An 18,743-nucleotide genomic window follows, 5' to 3' on the forward strand; every position below is an offset into this window, starting at 1 on the left:
ATGTTGTTCTTGCTTGAGCAGGGAAGTTGAAGCACTTGCACTCCAGATTTCCTGCCCAAGCGGAGGATTTCGGGACTCTCTTTGCCGGAAGAGTTCAAGAGTCCTGGTGGAGAAGAGAGTTTGCCACAGAACTAATTGACCAGGAGAGCATGGATGTGTCCAAGGCTTTGGTCTATCAGGTGATGGGTTTCTGTAATGTTTTGGAAAGTGTTGCCTCCTGTGCTTCTTTTGCCAGACTTTCTCATTAGTTGTTTTGACATATTTGTGAGCAAAGGTGTTGTTGCACATACCCCAGTGGCCTGTTGAGGTGTGGAATGTGCTTGGTAAGGATGTGAGACCACTGGAATTACAGAAGAACAGGAGGCGTCTCAGGCTTTGATGCAGGAAAACTTTATTGAGGCACAAGAATGAAAAGACAGGAAAAAAGAGAAGTTGGGATCCGGTGTGAGGAGCAAGCAGAGCAACCACGAGCCGAGGTGCTTTGCTTGCAGGAGCTGTTGTCAGAGGCCAGAGCTGGTGGTGTCAGGGGTGGTGCTGAGGACCCTCAGCAGTTGTAGCGGCCCCTTCTGCCGTAGCAGCCCAGGCCATAGCCATAGCCCTGCCCGTAGCCAAATCCACAGCCATAACCAAACCCACGGCCGTAGCCAAGGCCGTAGCCAAAGCCACCAAAGCCACCAGAGATGGGCTGTCCCTGGGCACTGAGCTCACTGCCCACGGCAGCCGAGGAGGTGGATCCGACGGCGGTGTTCTGGGGGAAGGAGGTCATGATGGGTCCTGGCAGGGTGACCAGCACAGGGGAAGGGTTGATGATGACGCGGGAATCCTGGCACTGCAGGGCACAGGGCTCGTTGCAGCTGTTGGCCAGCGGGGTGGGTCCGCAGGGCTGGCAGAGGGTGTTGCAGGCCATGGGTGTGGAGTGGAGGGTCCTGGAAGAGAAGGGGGTGAGACGGGGCAGGGGTGTGGGGGTGTGAGGAAGTGTGGGGGCTGCTGAGGCTGGGGCCAACAGGACTGAGAGAAAAGGGCCAGGGGTGCAGGAGCAGGAGGGTCAGGGGATTGAGACTCACCTTGCTGTCTGCACAGGAGAAGGAGAAGGTGTCAGGAGAAGTGTGTGAGGGACAGAGGCTCTGTGCTGGCTTTTATGCTGGTCCTGGAGGGGTGGGACAGCCTTGTCCCATGGCCTTGGGGTAATTTTTTAGGCAGCAGCTCTTGCCTGGCCCAGCCTGGTGAGTCATGAGGTAGGGAGCGTTTTCCTTCATTGCAATCTTGCAATTTTGTGTTCTTTCCCTTGAGTCCGTGTCCATCTGACCTTGGCAGAACATTTTAATTGGGGGAATTGATGACCATTATCTCATTGTTTATGGTGTGTGTCAGGACATGTAAAATACTCAGCCGAATCTTCGGATAATTGGGGTGTTGTCAGTAAGGTCATACCATGGCATATTAATGACATCTCCCATTTGCATTCTTGCTTCCTTCCTGAAAGAACTCCCAGGTTTCTCATCTTGTCCTCGTTTTGAGGATACTCCAATCCTGTCAATGTCATGGTGTTCCTGCAGCCCTCTTGGTCAACCACGTCCATATTCTTGTTCCACCAGGGAGCCCCAGCAGTGGTGGGGACCAGGACAGTCAAGACCTCAACAACACGACCCTCAACTTTCTACAGCTCAGGCACATGGCTTTCAAGGCTGGATTAATCAATGGATGGTGAACTGTGCTCCTCATGTGTCTTGTTGTCCTTATCCTTCAGCATTTTTCCTTTCCAAGGGTCAGTGGCAGTCTAACACTGGGACCCCACAGTGTGACCTTGCTGGTCACAGCTGAGATGAGGGCTGTGGATGAACCAACTCGAGATTTGAGGAGCACGGGAGGCCATCCTAAATCACAGGGATTGCTTTCCCATCTCCAGCAGGAAACACTGGGAGTACAGACAGGCTCTGAAAGTTGGCAACATGGTGGGGACGGAGAGAATATCATGGAAAGGACAGTTCCTCACAAGCAGTGATCCTGCAAAGCCAGACAATCCTGACAGAGCTGGCCCCAATTCACAGTGCACCCAAAAACCAGGGCACACCAGTGCCATGGGGTGACCTCACTGATGCCACCCCATCTCTCCGAGGCTTTGGACATGTCTTCAGCCCACCGTGATACGTGCCATCAACACCTGCCCTTAACCTCTAAGACAATTAAAATCTGCCACCAGGGTCAGATGGACACGGCCTCAAAAGAAGGACATGGAGCTGCAGAATTCCACAAAGGAATGCCCACACCATGACATAGGAAGATAGACAACCGTGCTGACCAACCATTAGTAATTACTGGGTTTTGCTAGAAGGAACAGATTATTAAGACTAACAGGATATGAGATATGAAAGCTTATGGCTTGAATGTGGAATAAAAACAAGGACATCGCAGTCCAGCCTGGGAAAAAATGGATCAAGCTGGGCTGGGTCTTTGTTTAAGGGATTTCTTAATGAGGTCAAGGAGTACACTTTAAATGACAGAGTACAATGTCGTGTAAAGATGAGAAGTCCAAATGGACCATGACACCAAAACAAGTTCAATTGGACCAGCCTCTACTATTCCAGATGTTCTCTCTTGATTGAATTCAAGACACAAGGCCATGAGCAGTCTTTCATCTGTAGGAACACTCCTAGGAAATATAACATTTCCATGTTATTACAGAATTAACTCCCCAGAACATCAGCAGCTCCCTCAGCATTCCTGGGTGACACAACAGCTGATGGACATCCAGCGGCACAGAACAGAGTCCCGGTCTTCACAAAGCACCCACAAAACACAGGAGGTGTGCCACAAAATGACCTCAGTGATGATATCGCAACTCCGCTGGGCTCTTGTTGCTTATTCAGCCCTGCCTGACACACATCAAACAATCAAAACCTCCCAAATGCCAACTCTCACTTTAAAGCTGCTGCCAGGGTCAGATGGACATGGCTTCAAGGACCGATCATGACACTGAAGAATTCTATGAAGGAAAACACTCTTCACGTCATGAGTCACCAAGCTGGGCCAGGCAAGAGCTGCTGCCGAAAAATGCCCCAAGGCCATGGGACAAAGATGTCCCACCCCTACAGGACCAGCATAAAAGCCAGCCCGGAACCTCTGTCCCTCACACACTTCTCTGCACACCTTCTGCTCCTGCTCCTGCTGACAAACAGGTGAGCCTCAACCCCCTGACCCTCCTGCACCCCTGGACTCTCTCTCCCAGCACATTCAGCCCAAGCCTCCCCACAGCCCCACAACAGCCTCCACACTCTCTCACCCTCCTGCATCACCATTCCTCACACCCTCACACCTCTACCCTGCCTCCCCCCTTCTCTTCCAGGACCCTCCACTCCACACCCATGGCCTGCAACACCCTCTGCCAGCCCTGCGGACCCACCCCGCTGGCCAACAGCTGCAACGAGCCCTGTGCCCTGCAGTGCCAGGATTCCCACGTCATCATCAACCCTTCCCCTGTGCTGGTCACCCTGCCAGGACCCATCATGACCTCCTTCCCCCAGAACACCGCCGTCGGATCCACCTCCTCGGCTGCTCTGGGCAGTGAGCTCAGTGCCCAGGGACAGCCCATCTCTGGTGGCTTTGGTGGCTTTGGCTACGGCCTTGGCTACGGCCGTGGGTTTGGCTACGGGCTGGGAGGCCTGGGCTGCTATGGCAGGAGGGGTGGTTACATCTGCTGAGGACCCTCAGCACCACTCCTGACAGCAACCACCCACTCCCTGGAACACACCCCAGTTGCTGCAGCCACCTCTCTGGGCCAAAGCTGTCCTCCAGCTCAGCACTTCCACCTTCTGCTCTCAGGCCAATTCAGTAGCCAAGGGGCCAGCCCGGGCTTCCTGCAGACATGGCCCATCTGCCTCCTGCTCTTTTCTCACTCTCTTTTGGCTCTGTCCCGCTCCATCTGCTGCATATCTCTTCTCCCAAGCCAGAGTCTATGAGGAACTTTCACCATCAGGTGTTTCTACTGCGGAGCTGGAAGGCTTTGATGCTCTGTCTGACCTACCAGCAAGCAAAGGACCTCGGCTGATGGTCGCCCTACTTGCCCCTCAGACCAGCTCCCTTCCTCTTGCCACTCATGACCTCTCACTCTTTTTTTGCCTCAATAAAATTCTCTTGCACTGCAGCATTGTTATGTCTCCTTTTCCTTCACGGGCACACACTGGCACAGTTTTCTCTTCCAATGCATGCCACAAACTCTTCATTTGTGTGGTCCAACACCTGGATGCACAAGGCACATCTATCCCTGCCTCTGACACAAGGTCTTCTGGGCCACGTTTTCACACTGGCTACACAGCTGTTGCTCCAGTCCCTCCCTGTCTCTTTAGCCCATATACAGATCCACGTGAGCAGGTCCTTACCCTTGTGTTGTTCTGTTCTTTTAAAAGTTTTAAAGTTCTTTTAAAAGTTATGTTTATATATTTTTACTAGACTTTTCACACACTCTTAATGTAAATAATGATTGTTTTACATTTTTCTTTGTGGGAGGAGAGAATTGATACGCTGTTAGTTTAACTCGTGTAGTTAGAGAAGTGCTAATTGCATCTCCTAATCTACGGTGGCTTTTAGAATTCTATATATTGTGAGGTTAGAAATAAAAATTACTTCCTTTTCTTTTAATCTTAGTGTAAGTGTGTGAGTTATTTTGTGTCGTAGTGCGACACCCTTGAGGCCCCAGAGCTGAGCACAGAACTCCAATCCCACCAGAGCAGAGCAGAGCAGAGCAGAGCAGAGCAGAGCAGAGGGTCAGAATTCCCTCCTCACCAGCTGCCCACACTGTGGCAATGAGCCCATGGCATGGGCAGTTTCTGTTCGGCCTGTTCACATGGCCAGGGCACGTCCAATTCCTCATCCACCAACACCCCAAGTCCTTCTCCTCGAGGATGCTCTTAATCAACTCATTAGCCATCCAATATCCATTACTGAGATTGCTCCAATTCAGATTTAGGACGTTGCACTTCGTCCTGTTGACCCTCATGACAACCACACCACCCCAGCCTGTCAAGAGCTCTCTGGATGCCATTCCTTCCCTCCAGACAACCAACCACACCACTCACCTTGCTGTCATTCCCATTCTCCCTAAGGGAGATGACAGTTGCACTGTCCCTGTGCCTGACAAAATGGGAAGTGACAATGGTCCCAATACGAGCCTCTGCAGGTCACACTCATTCCTGTTCTCACAGACATGGAGCTGTTGACCACAGCTCTGTGAGTGAGATCATCCCGTCCATTTTGCACCCCACAGCTGATGCTCCAGCTGTCAACTCCACATCTCTCCAGGTCGGAGATAAGGATGTTGTCTGCCACAGGAAGAAATGCTTTGCACAAGTTCATGTACATGATATCAGTTGCTCTCCTGTCATTCACCAGTGTTGGAACCCCATCAAGCTTTTCAGGAAGAATTTATTCTTCATGAAAATGCGAGCAGCAGCAGGGGAGGGGTGAGCCAGGACTCTGGGGTCTTGAGTTGTGGCAAATGCTGAGGGGTGAGGCCAGTTCTCTTGGAGGATTTCTCTTGAGGAAATGGTGCTTGGCTGAGCTCTGTGTCTGCTCTGGGCCAGTGCCTCAGCCTGGGCATGAGGGGAGAGCTGTGGCTGCTGTTGGACACAACCCTTTTGTGGAGCCTTTGTTGCTCCTTCCCATTCCACACTCCCAGAGCACGCGAACGAGCCCAGGTTGCAAAGAGTGGCCTGAGAGCGGCTGAGAGGCTGGCCCAGAGGCTGGGGATCAGTGGCACGAAGTGCAAATGAAAATGAGTCCCCAGTACTGCAGCCCAGGAGTCGGATCCATGGGGTCAGCACTGCTCAGCATCTCAAACAATGAGCTTGGCAGTGTTGTCCCCTCAGACACGTAGCAATCTCAGTAATGGATAATAGATATGTTATGAATTGATTGAAAGCACGCCCAAGGAGGACTTGGGGTGTTGGTGGATGAAGAATTGGACATGCCCTGGCCATGTGCACTCACAGACCTAGACCCTCCGTGTCCTGGGCTCATCACCACGGCGTGAGGGGGCAACTCTGACCCTCTGCTCTGCTCCTCAGAGTCTGGAGATGTTTGTTCAACTCTGGGCACCTGAGGATATGGAAGATATGGACGTGCTGAAGCAGAGCTGTAGATGGTCCTGGAAGATGATGAGGGTGTGGAGTAACTGGTGTCCAGCCAAAGTGAAAACAAGACTCATACACAGCTCCTATAAGAGGCAGGGATAGATCTGCATTAGCATATCCAGGCCTGGGATGAAGCAAGTGAGGGGTTTGTAGGTTTGTAGGATGCACGGGAAAGGCAAAGTGTACCACTGTGTGTCAGTGAAGGAAAGCAGACATCTGAGGCTGTAACGCAAGAGAATTTTATTGAGCTAACACAACAGTGAAAGTCACGAGCATCCACTGGAAGAGAGCAGTGCAAGTAGGAGGTACAAGTAGGGCGACAATCAGCGGAGCTCCTTTTCTTGCAGATGGTTTGGCCAGAGCATCAAGGCCTTCCTGCCCCACAGTGGGAGCAGCCCAACGGAGGTGCCCAATGGTCTCTGGCTTGAGAGAAGCAGAGCAGAGGGGGCGATGACAGAGCCGAAAGGGCGATGCAGAGCAGGGAGTGGGAGAAGAGCAGGAATGGAGATGGGCCATGTGTGCAGGCAGTCTGGGCTGGCCCCTTGGCTACTGCCTTGCTTGGTACCCTCAGAGCAGGAGGTGGAAGTGTTGAATCCCTTTGACAACCTTTGCCCAGAGATGCATCTTCAATGCCTGGGGTGCGTTCCAGAGAGTGGGTGGCTGGTGTCAGGGGTGGTGCTGAGGGTCCTCAGCAGATGTAGCCACCCCTCCTGCCATAGCAGCCCAGGCCTCCCAGCCCGTAGCCAAACCCACGGCCGTAGCCAAGGCCGTAGCCAAAGCCACCAAATCCACCAGAGATGGGCTGTCCCTGGGCACTGAGCTCACTGCCCACGGCAGCCGAGGAGGTGGATCCGACGGCGGTGTTCTGGGGGAAGGAGGTCATGATGGGTCCTGGCAGGGTGACCAGCACAGGGGAAGGGTTGATGATGACGCGGGAATCCTGGCACTGCAGGGCACAGGGCTCGTTGCAGCTGTTGGCCAGCGGGGTGGGTCCGCAGGGCTGGCAGAGGGTGTTGCAGGCCATGGGTGTGGAGTGGAGGGTCCTGGAAGAGAGAGGGGTGAGGCAGGGCAGGGATGTGAGGGGGAATAGGGGCAGTGATGGAGGAGGGTGAGGGAGTGTGGAGGCTGTTGTGGGGCTGTGGAGCTGCTGAGGCTGGGGCTGAGTGAGCTGGAAGAGAGGGGCCAGGGGTGCAGGAGGTTCAGGGGGTTGAGGCTCACCTCGTTGTTGGTGCAGGAGCAGGAGGAGAAGGTGTGCAGTGAAGTGTGTGAGGGAGAGAGGCTCTGGGCTGGCTTTTATGCTGGTCCTGTAGGGGTGGGACAGCCTTGTCCTGTGGCCTTGGGGCATTTTTTGGCAGCAGCTCTTGCCTTGCCCAACCTGGTGAGTCATGAGGTGGGGAGTGGTTTCCTCCACTGAATTCTGCAGTGTCGTGTCATGCAATTGAGGCCATGTCCATCTGACCTTAGCCACAGCTTTAGAGTGAGAATTGGTCTTCAGGAGGATTTGATTGTTAGATACAATCTAAGAATCTGGGAAGACTGAATAAACAAGCAAAGACCAGAAGATGTGCAATGTCATCAGTGATGTCATTTTGTGACCCTTGTGGACTGTGGTTTGCCGGTGCCTTGTGAAGTCTGGGAATCTGTTTTGTGCCACTGGATGTCCATCACTCATTGTGTTTCTCCCAGGAATGCTGAGGGATGTCCTGGGAAGGTCAGTTTTCAATTATTTGTCAAGGTCCCAGTGCCTGGGAGTTCCTCCTGGTGGATGAAAGTGGGCTCTTGCTCTTGTGTCTTGAATGGGATCAAGAGAGGATCTTGGACAGTAGAGGTTGTTCAGACTAAACTTTTTCCAATCTTATATTCCATTTAGATTTCTAAAATTTACCCAATAAGCCACTCTATCATTTACAGCGTATTTCTTGACCTGATTTGGAAATCCAATAGCCAACAACAAATATTTGCCCATCCCTTTTTTCCCAGCCTGGTGTGTGATGTCAATTTGTTTATTCTGTGTTCAGGCTAAAGGGTTTCTTAACTTATACCCTGTAAATGTAATACTGTGTTCCTATTAGAAAAAAGGAGTAATTACTAATGGACAGTGAGTTGCTTTTTCCTTCTCTGTCATGGTGCTGGCGTTCCTTTTTGTGATTCTGTGATTCCACATCCTTCTCTTGAGGCCGAGTCCATTTGACCTTGGTGGCAGCTTTTAAAGTGTGATTATTAGGGGTTAAATGCTGGTCATGATGGTTTATGTCAGGGTGGGTTGAAGACGTGACCAAAGCTTTGTGGAGATGGGGCGTCATCAGTGAGGTCACCCCACTGTGCTGTGTTTTGTGGGCGTGTGGTGAAGAGGGACCATTTCCACATCAGGCTTTTCACAGAATTCAGAGTAACTGGGTTGGAAGAGACCTTCAAGATCATCGAGTCCAACCCATGCCCTAACACATCAACTAAACCATGGAATCCAGTCTTATTTTAAACACATCCAGGAATGGTGACTCCACCACCTCCTCAGGCAGACCATTCCAGTACTTGATCACTCTTTCAGTGAAAAACTTTTTCCTAATATCCAGCCTATATTTCCCGTGATGCAGCTTGAGACTGTGTCCTCTGGTTCTGCCAGAACATGGGGAAAGAGACCAACCCCCACCTGACTACAACCACCTTTCAGAGAGTTGTAGAGAGTGATAAGGTCACCCCGAGTCTCGTTTTCTCCAGGCTAAACAAGCCCAGCTCCCGTTTTTAGGCTGCTCTAAGCTTTTCAGGTGTTCTGGGGGTGAGCATCTGCCCCTTTGATCACGTTCTCTTCCTCCCTACCTTGGCTACATCTCTCTGGGCTTGTCTACATTCCTGGCCTTTGCCATTGGGGATGGGAAATCAATCCATATGATTTAGGGAGGTGTCCTGTGCTCCTCACAGTCTTGTGTGGGTTCATCCGTAGCGCTCGTCTCAGCTGGGCCCAGCAAGGTCACAATGCTGGGCTGTGACTGACACACGGAGAGGAAACCTCGTGGAGGATAAGGAGAGGAAGAAGCATGAGGGGAACAATTTCTCATCTATTGGTTAGTCAACCCTTCAAACCCACGTGTCTGCAGTTTAAAGGTGTCCTGTGGGATTGTTTTAAAGCCCTGATAGAATTCCAGGAAGGTGACACTGGTTTCCATTCCCTTGTCAAAAATAGCATTCCACCTCTTGATCCTGATGGAGCATAAATGGATCAGGAGGTGGCCATGGACCCTCGATGTAAAAAGCTCCAACAATTACCAGGAGAGAACTGGGAAATACGTAATAACAAAAGTAACACGAGGAAGATGAGGACATCGAGCATCTTATCGTGCACCACTGATGGGGCTGCAGGGTGCAACAAGGACATGGACATGGCTGACCAAGAGCAGTGCCAGGAGACTGATGGGACCAGAGTTCCCTTAAAACAAGAAGCTGACAGAGCTGAGGGCTCTTTCAAGCAGGAGGAAAGAAGACAAATGTGACATGATGCCATTATGCCGCGGCATGTCCTCATTGATGACACATCAGCTGTCCTCAGGGTTGTTTGAATCTTCGACGTGTCCTGAAAGGCACCAGCAACAAGAAAATGGTCACTAATTCTGGCAATTAAAAGCTGCCGCCAAGGTCAGATGGACAGACCTCAGGGCCAGGACATGGAATTGCAGAATTGCATAAAGGAAAACATTCCCCACCTCATGACACACCAGGCTGGGCAAGGCAAGAACTGCTCCTGCCTAAAAAATGCCCCAAAGCCACGAGACAAAGCTGTCCCACCCCTCCAGGACCAGCATAAAAGCCAGCCCAGAGCCTCTCTCCCTCACACACTTCTCCTGACGCCTTCTCCTGCTTCTGCTGACCAGGTGAGCCTCAATCCCCTGACCCTCCTGCTCCTGCCACCCTGGTCCCTCTCTGCCACCACACTCAGACCCAGCCTCAGGAGATCTCACACCTCCCCACAGCCCTACAGCACCCTCCACATTCCATCACCTACCAGCCACTCACCCCTGCCCTACCTCACCCCTTCTCTTCCAGGCACCCTCCACTCCACACCCATGGCCTGCAACACCCTCTGCCAGCCCTGCGGACCCACCCCGCTGGCCAACAGCTGCAACGAGCCCTGTGCCCTGCAGTGCCAGGATTCCCGCGTCATCATCAACCCTTCCCCTGTGCTGGTCACCTTGCCAGGACCCATCATGACCTCCTTCCCCCAGAACACCGCCGTCGGATCCACCTCCTCGGCTGCCGTGGGCACTGAGCTCAGTGCCCAGGGACAGCCCATCTCTGGTGGCTTTGGTGGCTTTGGCTATGGCCTTGGCTACGGCCGTGGGTTTGGCTACGGGCTGGGAGGCCTGGGCTGCTATGGCAGGAGGGGTGGCTACATCTGCTGAGGACCCTCAGCACCACCCCTGACACCAACCACCCACTCTCTGGATCACATCTCAGGACACATCTCTGGACCAAAGCTCTCAAAGGGGCTCAGTGATTCCAGCTCCTGCTCTCAGGCCACCAAGCAAGGCAGTAGCCAAGGGGCCAGCCCAGGCTGCCTGCACACATGGCCCATCTCCGTTCCTGCTCTTTCCCCACTCCCTGCTCTGCATCCCCCCTTCAGCTCTGTCCAGCTCGCTCTGCTGCAAAACCCTTCTCCCAAGCCACAGACCACCAGGCACCTCCACCATCAGGTTGCTCCCACTGTGGGGCAGGAAGGCCTTGATGCTCTGTCCGAACCATCTGCAAGAAAAGGCGCCTCGCTTGTTGGTTGTTTTTGTACCTCAGACTGGCCCCTTCCATCTATCGTTGATGACTTTCACTGTTCTTTATGCCTCAATAAAAATCTTTTGCATTGCACATTGAGAAGTGTCCTCTTCCTTCATGGGTGCATACTGGCACACTTTGCTCTTCCATTGCATCCCACAAACACTTCACTTGCTTGATTCCAGGCCTTGATATGTTAATTCAGGTCCATCCCTGCCTCTGATCGACTCTGTGTATCTGTCTTGTTTTCGCTTTGGCTGGACACCAGTTGCTCCAGACCCTCATCATCTTCCAGGGTCATCTACAGCTCTGCTTGAGCATGCCCATGTGTTCCAAATACACAATTCCAGTCTCTGAAGAGCAGAGCAGAGGGTCAGAATTCCCTTCTCACTTTTACCCACGCTGTGGTGATGAGCTCAGGACATGGGGAGTTTCTGGTCTGTGAGTGTTCATGGCCAGGGCATGTTCAATTCTTCATCCGCCAACATCCCAGGTCCTTCTCCTCTGGGCTGCTCTCAACCCCTGCATTGTCCAGTCTACAGCCATGTTTGGCATTGCTCCAAACCACGTGCAGGACCTTGCACTTGGCCTTGCTCAGCTTCAAGAAACGGACAACATCCCACATCCCCAACCTATTCCAGCCCCTCTGGATGCCATCCCTTCCCTCCAGACAACCAACCCCACTACTCAGCTTATTCCGGTCTCTGATTTTGCTGAACATCCCACTCAATCCCACCCTCCATGTCCCTGGCAAAGCTGGGAAATAATCCTGGTGCCAGTAGGAGCTTTTGCCTGTCACCAGTCATTTCTTTTCTCCACACACGTGGAGCCACAACGGCTTGACTGAGACTGTCTTCTTTGAGTTAGATCATCCCATCCTTTCCTTGTCACCCACATGGTCCAACCACAAATTCACATCCTTCCAGAGTGAATACACAGATGCCTTCTAGTACAGGAACAAATGCTATGCACAAGTCCAGGTACACGATATTGTTCCCTCTCCCCTCATCCAACAAGGCTGGAAACCAATGCCAGCTCATTAAAAGATGCTACCAAGGCCAGGCAGACACATCCCCGATAGCTGGACATGATACAGGAAAGCTGAGGGAAACAAAACACTTCCCACCTTATGATCTGCCAGAGATGATGCCTGAAAAAATGCCCCATGAGGTGGCCAATGGCTGTCCCAAACCTTCAGCCCCAGATCATCCTCATGGTCATAGCCTGGGTGTTATCCAGCAGTCTTGCCTTATTCCCAGTAAGCCAGAGATAAACACAGATCTCTAGTGTGAGCAGAGAAGGGCAGAGGGGCAGAATCTCCCTCACCTGGAATGGAGCAATCCCAAACATGCACGATACAGGCTGAGTGAGGAGGGGATTGACAGCAGGCCCAAGGAGGAGGACTTTGGGTGTTGGATGAAGAATTGGATGTGCCCCAGCCATGTGCAGTCACTGACCAGAAATTCCCCCAGTGTCCTGGGCTCATCTCCACAGCGTGAGAAGCACAAGAGAGTGAGGGAATCTCAGCCTCTGCTCTCCTGTACTAAAATCAGAGCTCTGTGCTGAACTCTGAGCCCACAGAGACAAGGAAGACGTGGACCTGCGTGAAGCAGACATGTAGAAGGGCATGGAAGATGATGAGGGTCAGGAGGAACAGCGTCAGAGTCTAGGACATCCCTCTGGCTGCCCTGGCAGGGATCTCAGGGACCCTGGCAAGAAGTCAAAAACATCTGTGGCTTTGATTTTAGCCCGTGGAAAGCTGTCAACTCTGTATGAGGAATTACAAGTCACAAGGGTTTTAGTAGTGTGATATTTTAACTAACATAGGGTAGAAAAGTAGAATTTTGGGATTTTTAGAATGGGGTTCAAGGGAGTACAAGATGGAAGAATTTGGGCGTGTCCTAGCCTTCTTCTTCTTTGTCTTATCCTCCATGTCTTGGTGTGGTGGTGGCACTTTTCTATTGGTTTAAAATAGAGATTCACAGTCTAACATAGATGATAGGAATTGGTAAAGAAATTGTAAACATAGACACGTAGTTTTGAGTATATAATGTGGGACCCACCCAGGGCTCAGGGCAGAATGCCATGGTGGACTTGCTAGCCAGAGCTCAGCAGGTCAGAGAAAGAATGTTTAGATAAAAAGAAATAAACAACCAAGAAAGCGCAATCGGATGCCTTCCACACTCCTCATTTGGCTGCATTTGGGCTAAGGGAAGAAAAGACTCTTTACGATCTCTCTTGGGGTCACCCTGACCTAGGAACCTCGAGAGAGAAATCCACACAACGGGTGTCCAGCCAAGGGGAACAAAAGACCTGGAAGATGATGAGGGGGTTGTGTCAGAGGCCAGGATAGATCTGTGTTGGTGTACACAAGCCTGTGATTCAGTAGCTGAAGGTTTTATGGAATGCACTGGAAAAGCAAAGTGTGCCAGTGGGTAGCAGAACAGGGGAAGTAACACGCAAAAGAGGTCTTGGAGCACTTTTTCACCCACTCCAGTGGTCTCTACATGCCTGGTACAATACTGAGCAGGGATTGGAAAAGTCTTGGGAGAAAAACGAAGAAGGACTCATCTGAAGTTACGATGCAGGAAAATTTTATTGAGGAAGAACATTGAAAACTCAGGAGCAGGCAATGGAAGGGAGAAGGTCTGAGGTGCAAGTAGGGTGACCATCAGCCGAGCTCCTTGGCGTGCAGGAGGTTGTGCCAGGCTTTCTGCCTGACTGAGGGAGCAGCCCAGTGGAGGTGCCTCACGGTCTCTGGCTTGGGAGAAGGGGTTTGCAGCAGAGGAGACCACACAAAGGGGTGATGCAGAGCAGGGAATGGAGGAAGAGGATTGGCCTGTTGTGCAAGCAGCACCAGCTGGCCAGGTGACTACTACCCTGCTTGGTGGCCAGAGAGCAGGAACTGGAAGTGCTGAACCTGTTTGAGAGCCTTGATGCAGAGAGGTTCCTTCAAAGCCGCAGATGTGTTCCAGAGTGGTTGGTTGGTGTCAGGGGTGGTGCTGAGGGCCCTCAGCAGATGTAGCCATAGCCCCTCCTGCCATAGCAGCCCAAGCCTCCCAGCCCGTAGCCAAACCCACGGCCGTAGCCAAGGCCGTAGCCAAAGCCACCAAATCCACCAGAGATGGGCTGTCCCTGGGCACTGAGCTCACTGCCCAGAGCAGCCGAGGAGGTGGATCCGACGGCGGTGTTCTGGGGGAAGGAGGTCATGATGGGTCCTGGCAGGGTGACCAGCACAGGGGAAGGGTTGATGATGACGCGGGAATCCTGGCACTGCAGGGCACAGGGCTCGTTGCAGCTGTTGGCCAGCGGGGTGGGTCCGCAGGGCTGGCAGAGGGTGTTGCAGGCCATGGGTGTGGAGTGGAGGGTCCTGGAAGAGAGTGGGTGAGGTAGGACAGGGTTGTAGGGTTGTAAGAGCTGGTGTTGGCAGGGTGAGGGAGTGTGGAGGCTGTTGTGGGGCTGTGGGGCTGCTGAGGCTGGGTCTGAGCGTGCTGGAAGAGAGGGGCCAGGGGTGCAGGAGCAGGAGGGTCAGGGGATTGAAGCTTACCTGGTTGTCTGCAGGAGTAGGAGCAGAAGGTGTGCAGTGAAGTGTGTGAGGGAGAGAGGCTCTGGGCTGGCTTTTATGCTGGTCCTGGAGGGGTGGGACAGCTTTGTCTCATGGCTTTGGGGCATTTTTTAGGCAGGAGCTCTTGCCTGGCCCAGCTTGGTGAGTCATGAGGTCTGGAGTGTTTTCCTTCCCACAGCTCTGCAGTGTCATATCCAGCTCTTGAGGCCGTGTCCATCTGACCTTGGCGGCAGCTTTTGGAGATGGTATTTGGGTGGATTTGATTTTAGATGTGTGTCAGGGAGGGTTGAATAAACAGACAGAGCCCAGCAGAAATGCGATGTCATCAATGCCGTCATTTTTTGGCCTTCGTGTTCTGTGGTTTGTGGCTGCTCTGTGAAGACTGGGCTCCTCTTGTGTGCCGCTGGATGTCCATCAGTCATTGTGTTGCACCCAGGAATGCTGAGGGAGCTGCTGATACCCTGCAGAGGTCTCTGAGCGATATCTTGGAAAGGTTTTGGTGCCTGGGAGCTGCTCCTGATTTCTGAAATAGATCATATTCTCTTGCGTCTTGTATGTGAGCAAGAGGGAGAATCTGGAAAACAGAGGCTGATTAGGCTGAATGTGTTCCATTGTTATGGTCCATTGGGATTTCTGAAATTTATTCGACCATGTACTCTGTCAATTAAAGCGTATTCCTTGGGCTCATGAAGAAATCCTGTAAATAACAGCAAACCAGTCTTGATCCCTTTTTTCCCCAAACTGATCTGTGACATCAATTCACTTATTCCTCATTCAAGCCACAAGGTGTCATAACTTATAATCATAAGTCTTAATGTTTTGTTTCTATGAGCAAAACCCAATAATTAGTAATGGACAGCCAGCAAGCTCCTCTTTCCTTCTGTGCCATGGTTTGGTTGCTCCTTTGTGGAATTGTGCAATTTCATGTTTTGCTCCTGAGGCCATCCCCACCTGACCTTGGTGATACTTTTTAGTTGCGAGAATTAGAGACCAAGGTGTTGTTGTTGATGATGCATGCCAAGACACGCACGTGGACAACGGCTGTCAGGACATGTAGAAGATTCAAGCAAAATTTACAAAGATTGGGGTGTTGTCACTGAGGTCATCCCATGGCATATTGACAACATGTCCCATTTGCATTCTTTCCTCCTGCTTGGAAGAACTCCCAGCTCTCTCAGCTTCTCCTCATCTTAAGGATCCACCGCTCCCATCAGTGTCATGGTCTCCCTGCACTGCTCTTGGTCAACCATGTTCGTGTCCATGTGGCCTCACCTGTGGTGGGGAACAAGGACGTTCAACTCCTCAACCTCCTTTAATTCTGTTCCTAATCCTGTCCTGGTAACTGCTGGAGATTTAAAACTCAATATCCATTTATGCTCCACCAGGAAGAGAAGGTCCTTCCCTGCTAGAATGCTTTGCTTGCCAAGGGAACGGCAACTGGTGTCATCCTGAACTTCTGTCAGGTCTTTAACACAATCTCAAGGAACATCTTTATCTCTGAACTGCAGGCACGTGGGTTCAGAGGTGGTCTGATGAATGGATGAGGAGCGGACAGAGAGTGATGGTCAGTGGCTCTCTGTACGTCTGGAGACCAGTGATGAGGTCTCCAGGCCTCTGCCTTGGATTGGTGATTTTGAATACCTTGATTGAGGTGATGAGCCGTGAGATTGAGACCACCCTCAGCAAGTTTGCAGGTGCTGGGAAGCAGAGCAGTGCAGTTGACACAAGAACAATGAGGGATCCCATCAGGAGGGACACTGGGAAGGTTGAGAACATAAGAACCTCTTGTGGTTCAACAACTCCAAGTTCAAGGTCCTGCACGTGGATTGGGACAGTCCCAAACATGAGCACAGCTTTGGAGAGGGAATCCTTAAGAGCAGTTCTGCAGCGAACAACCTGAGTGTTCTGGTGGACCAAAATCTTAAAAGGAAACAGCAACGTGAATTTTCAGCCCAGGCCACCAACCATTTCCTGGGCTGCATAGAAAGAATTGTGGCCAGCAGGAATAGCTGGAGGTTAATTGGAGACATGAGAATGTCATTATTGTCACCAATAGGTGACAAAATAGGGACACCAATAGAGACCAAGAGGTTCAAGAGATGGCCATGAATCCTTGCAGCAAAAGAACTTCTGGAAAAGGGTTTCTAGCAAATTGACAGTTCCTGTCTCCTCAGAGATAAGGATATCTGATTTGGGGTGATGTGCTGGGGTTTACAGTGGAAGAAAGACATGGATTTAATGAAGCAAGAAAGTGCTTGAACAGCAAAAGTTTGGGGGGACCAAAGAATCCTCGTTGTGATTGGAAATGGGAGATGTGTGATTTTTATTTTTGCAAGAAGGGAAGAATGGACAAAGGAGATGCTGTGAGTGTTCCACGGCAGGACCTCACTCATAACACCCCAATTCTTGTGGGCTTTGTTGTCTTCTTTTACATGACTGACAGAAAGCAATAATGTGGCCAGTCCTTTGGCCTCTACTCCTCAAAATTAAAAACTGCCACAAAGGTCAGATGGACACAACCTCTAGAGAAGGATGCAGGATCACAGAATTCCACAAAAACACACTGGCATCATGACAGAGGAGGAAATAGAATGACCATCCAGTAGCAATTAGTGGTTTTTTTCCTAACAGGAGCAAAATATTACAACTGACAGGATATAAGTTATGAAAACATATGTCTTGAATGCAGAATATGCAAATTCACGTCAGAGACCAGCCTGGGCAAAACGTGATCAAGCATCATTGGTTACTTGTTTATTTGATTTCTTAAAGAGGTAAAGAAACACACTTTAAATGACAGAGTAGGTTTCCATGTAAAGTTGAGAAATCAAAATGGACCACACCATTGGACCAAGTTCAACCTAAGGAGGCTTTAATTTCTAGATCCTCTCTCTTGTTCCTACACAAGAAACAACTCTGTGGTGTCTCTTGCACCCATCAGGAAGAGCTCCCAGGCACTGGGACCTTTCCAAGGTCTTGCAGTGCGACCTCCCCAGGACATCAGCAGATTCCTCGGCATTCCTGGGTGCAACACAATGATTGATGGACATCCAGTGGAGCAGGAGAATTCCAGTCTTCTCAAGGCACACTCAAACCACAGGACGTGTGCCACAAAATGACCTCACTGATGACATCGCATTTCTGCTGGGCTCTGGTTGTTTATTCAGCCCTCCCTGACTCACATCTAACAATCAAGTCTTCCCAAATACAAAAGCAATGAAGTTGCTGCCAAGGTCAGATGGAAATGGTTTCAAGATCATGACACAGAATTGCAGACATGGAGGAAAACACTCCTCACCTCATGACTCTCTAAGCTGGCCCAGGCGAGAGCTGTTGCCTGCAAAATGCCCCAAGGCCATGGGACAAGGGTGTCCCACCCCTTCAGACCAGCATAAAAGCCGGCCCAGAGCCTCTCTCCCTCACACACTTCTCCTGAATCCTTCTCCTCCTGCTCCTGCTGACAACCAGGTGAGCCTCAATCCCCTGACCCTCCTGCTCCTGCACCCCTGGCCCCTCTCTTCCACCACACTCAGCCCCAGCCTCAGCAGCTCCACAGCCCCACAACAGCCTCCACACTCCCTCGCCCTGCCAACACCAGCTCTTACAACCCTACAACCCTGTCCTACCTCACCCACTCTCTTCCAGGACCCTCCACTCCACACCCATGGCCTGCAACACCCTCTGCCAGCCCTGCGGACCCACCCCGCTGGCCAACAGCTGCAACGAGCCCTGTGCCCTGCAGTGCCAGGATTCCCGCGTCATCATCAACCCTTCCCCTGTGCTGGTCACCCTGCCAGGACCCATCATGACCTCCTTCCCCCAGAACACCGCCGTCGGATCCACCTCCTCGGCTGCTCTGGGCAGTGAGCTCAGTGCCCAGGGACAGCCCATCTCTGGTGGCTTTGGTGGCTTTGGCTACGGCCTTGGCTACGGCCGTGGGTTTGGCTACGGGCTGGGAGGCCTGGGCTGCTATGGCAGGAGGGGATATGGCTACAACTGCTGAGGGCCTGGCCCATCCACCTCCTCTTCTCCCTCTCCCTGCTCTGCAGTGCCCCTTTGGCTCTGCCCAGTCCCCTCTGCTGCAAACGCCTTCTCCCAGGCCAGAGGCCACTGGGCACCTCTGGTGCAGTGCTCCCACCGTGGGGCTGGAAGTCCTTGCTGCTCTGGAGAAACCTTCTGTGAGGAAAGGAGATTGGCTGATGATCACCCTCCTTGCACCTCATCCTCCTCTTTTCTACTGGGATGCTGATGATCTTTCATTCTTCTACCTCAATAAAGTTTTATGGCATCATAGT

General features: G+C 51.7%; 5 protein-coding genes across 5 annotated transcripts; 2 read left to right on the forward strand and 3 right to left on the reverse strand.

The window, feature by feature from the left end:
* Positions 1-530: 530 nt before the first annotated feature.
* LOC110480291 (feather beta keratin) lies at positions 531-907 on the reverse strand. The gene has a single exon (XM_021548138.3). The coding sequence runs from the start codon at positions 905-907 to the stop codon at positions 545-547; it is 363 nt and encodes a 120-aa protein (XP_021403813.2). The 3' UTR covers positions 531-544.
* Positions 908-3,107: 2,200 nt separating this feature from the next.
* LOC110480297 (feather beta keratin) lies at positions 3,108-10,519 on the forward strand. Its single transcript, XM_077784145.1, has 2 exons — positions 3,108-3,657; positions 10,461-10,519. The coding sequence occupies exons 1-2, from the start codon at positions 3,363-3,365 to the stop codon at positions 10,517-10,519; spliced, it is 354 nt and encodes a 117-aa protein (XP_077640271.1). The 5' UTR covers positions 3,108-3,362.
* Positions 6,814-7,149, reverse strand: LOC110480299 (feather beta keratin). The gene has a single exon (XM_021548149.3). The coding sequence runs from the start codon at positions 7,147-7,149 to the stop codon at positions 6,814-6,816; it is 336 nt and encodes a 111-aa protein (XP_021403824.2).
* A 3,270-nt stretch (positions 10,520-13,789) lies between the features above and the next one.
* On the reverse strand, positions 13,790-14,309 carry LOC116183272 (feather beta keratin-like). Its single transcript, XM_031504117.2, has one exon. It carries the CDS (start codon positions 14,232-14,234, stop codon positions 13,896-13,898), a length of 339 nt encoding a protein of 112 aa, XP_031359977.2. The 5' UTR covers positions 14,235-14,309; the 3' UTR covers positions 13,790-13,895.
* Positions 14,310-18,037: 3,728 nt separating this feature from the next.
* LOC116183270 (feather beta keratin-like) lies at positions 18,038-18,506 on the forward strand. Its single transcript, XM_031504113.2, has one exon. It carries the CDS (start codon positions 18,113-18,115, stop codon positions 18,449-18,451), a length of 339 nt encoding a protein of 112 aa, XP_031359973.2. The 5' UTR covers positions 18,038-18,112; the 3' UTR covers positions 18,452-18,506.
* The last annotated feature ends 237 nt before the right edge of the window (positions 18,507-18,743 follow it).

The sequence above is a fragment of the Lonchura striata genome, chromosome 1 (assembly GCF_046129695.1).
Source record: "Lonchura striata isolate bLonStr1 chromosome 1, bLonStr1.mat, whole genome shotgun sequence".
Classification (NCBI taxonomy): Eukaryota; Metazoa; Chordata; class Aves; order Passeriformes; family Estrildidae; genus Lonchura; species Lonchura striata.

Coding starts and splice junctions, on each gene's coding strand:
- LOC110480291 (XM_021548138.3), bottom strand. CDS start 907: ATGGCCTGCAACACCCTCTGCCAGCCCTGCGGACCCACCCCGCTGGCC.
- LOC110480297 (XM_077784145.1), top strand. CDS start 3,363: ATGGCCTGCAACACCCTCTGCCAGCCCTGCGGACCCACCCCGCTGGCC. Junction 3,658..10,460: donor GTTTGGCTACGGGCTGGGAG/GCCTGGGCTGCT, acceptor ACGGCCGTGGGT/TTGGCTACGGGCTGGGAGGC.
- LOC110480299 (XM_021548149.3), bottom strand. CDS start 7,149: ATGGCCTGCAACACCCTCTGCCAGCCCTGCGGACCCACCCCGCTGGCC.
- LOC116183272 (XM_031504117.2), bottom strand. CDS start 14,234: ATGGCCTGCAACACCCTCTGCCAGCCCTGCGGACCCACCCCGCTGGCC.
- LOC116183270 (XM_031504113.2), top strand. CDS start 18,113: ATGGCCTGCAACACCCTCTGCCAGCCCTGCGGACCCACCCCGCTGGCC.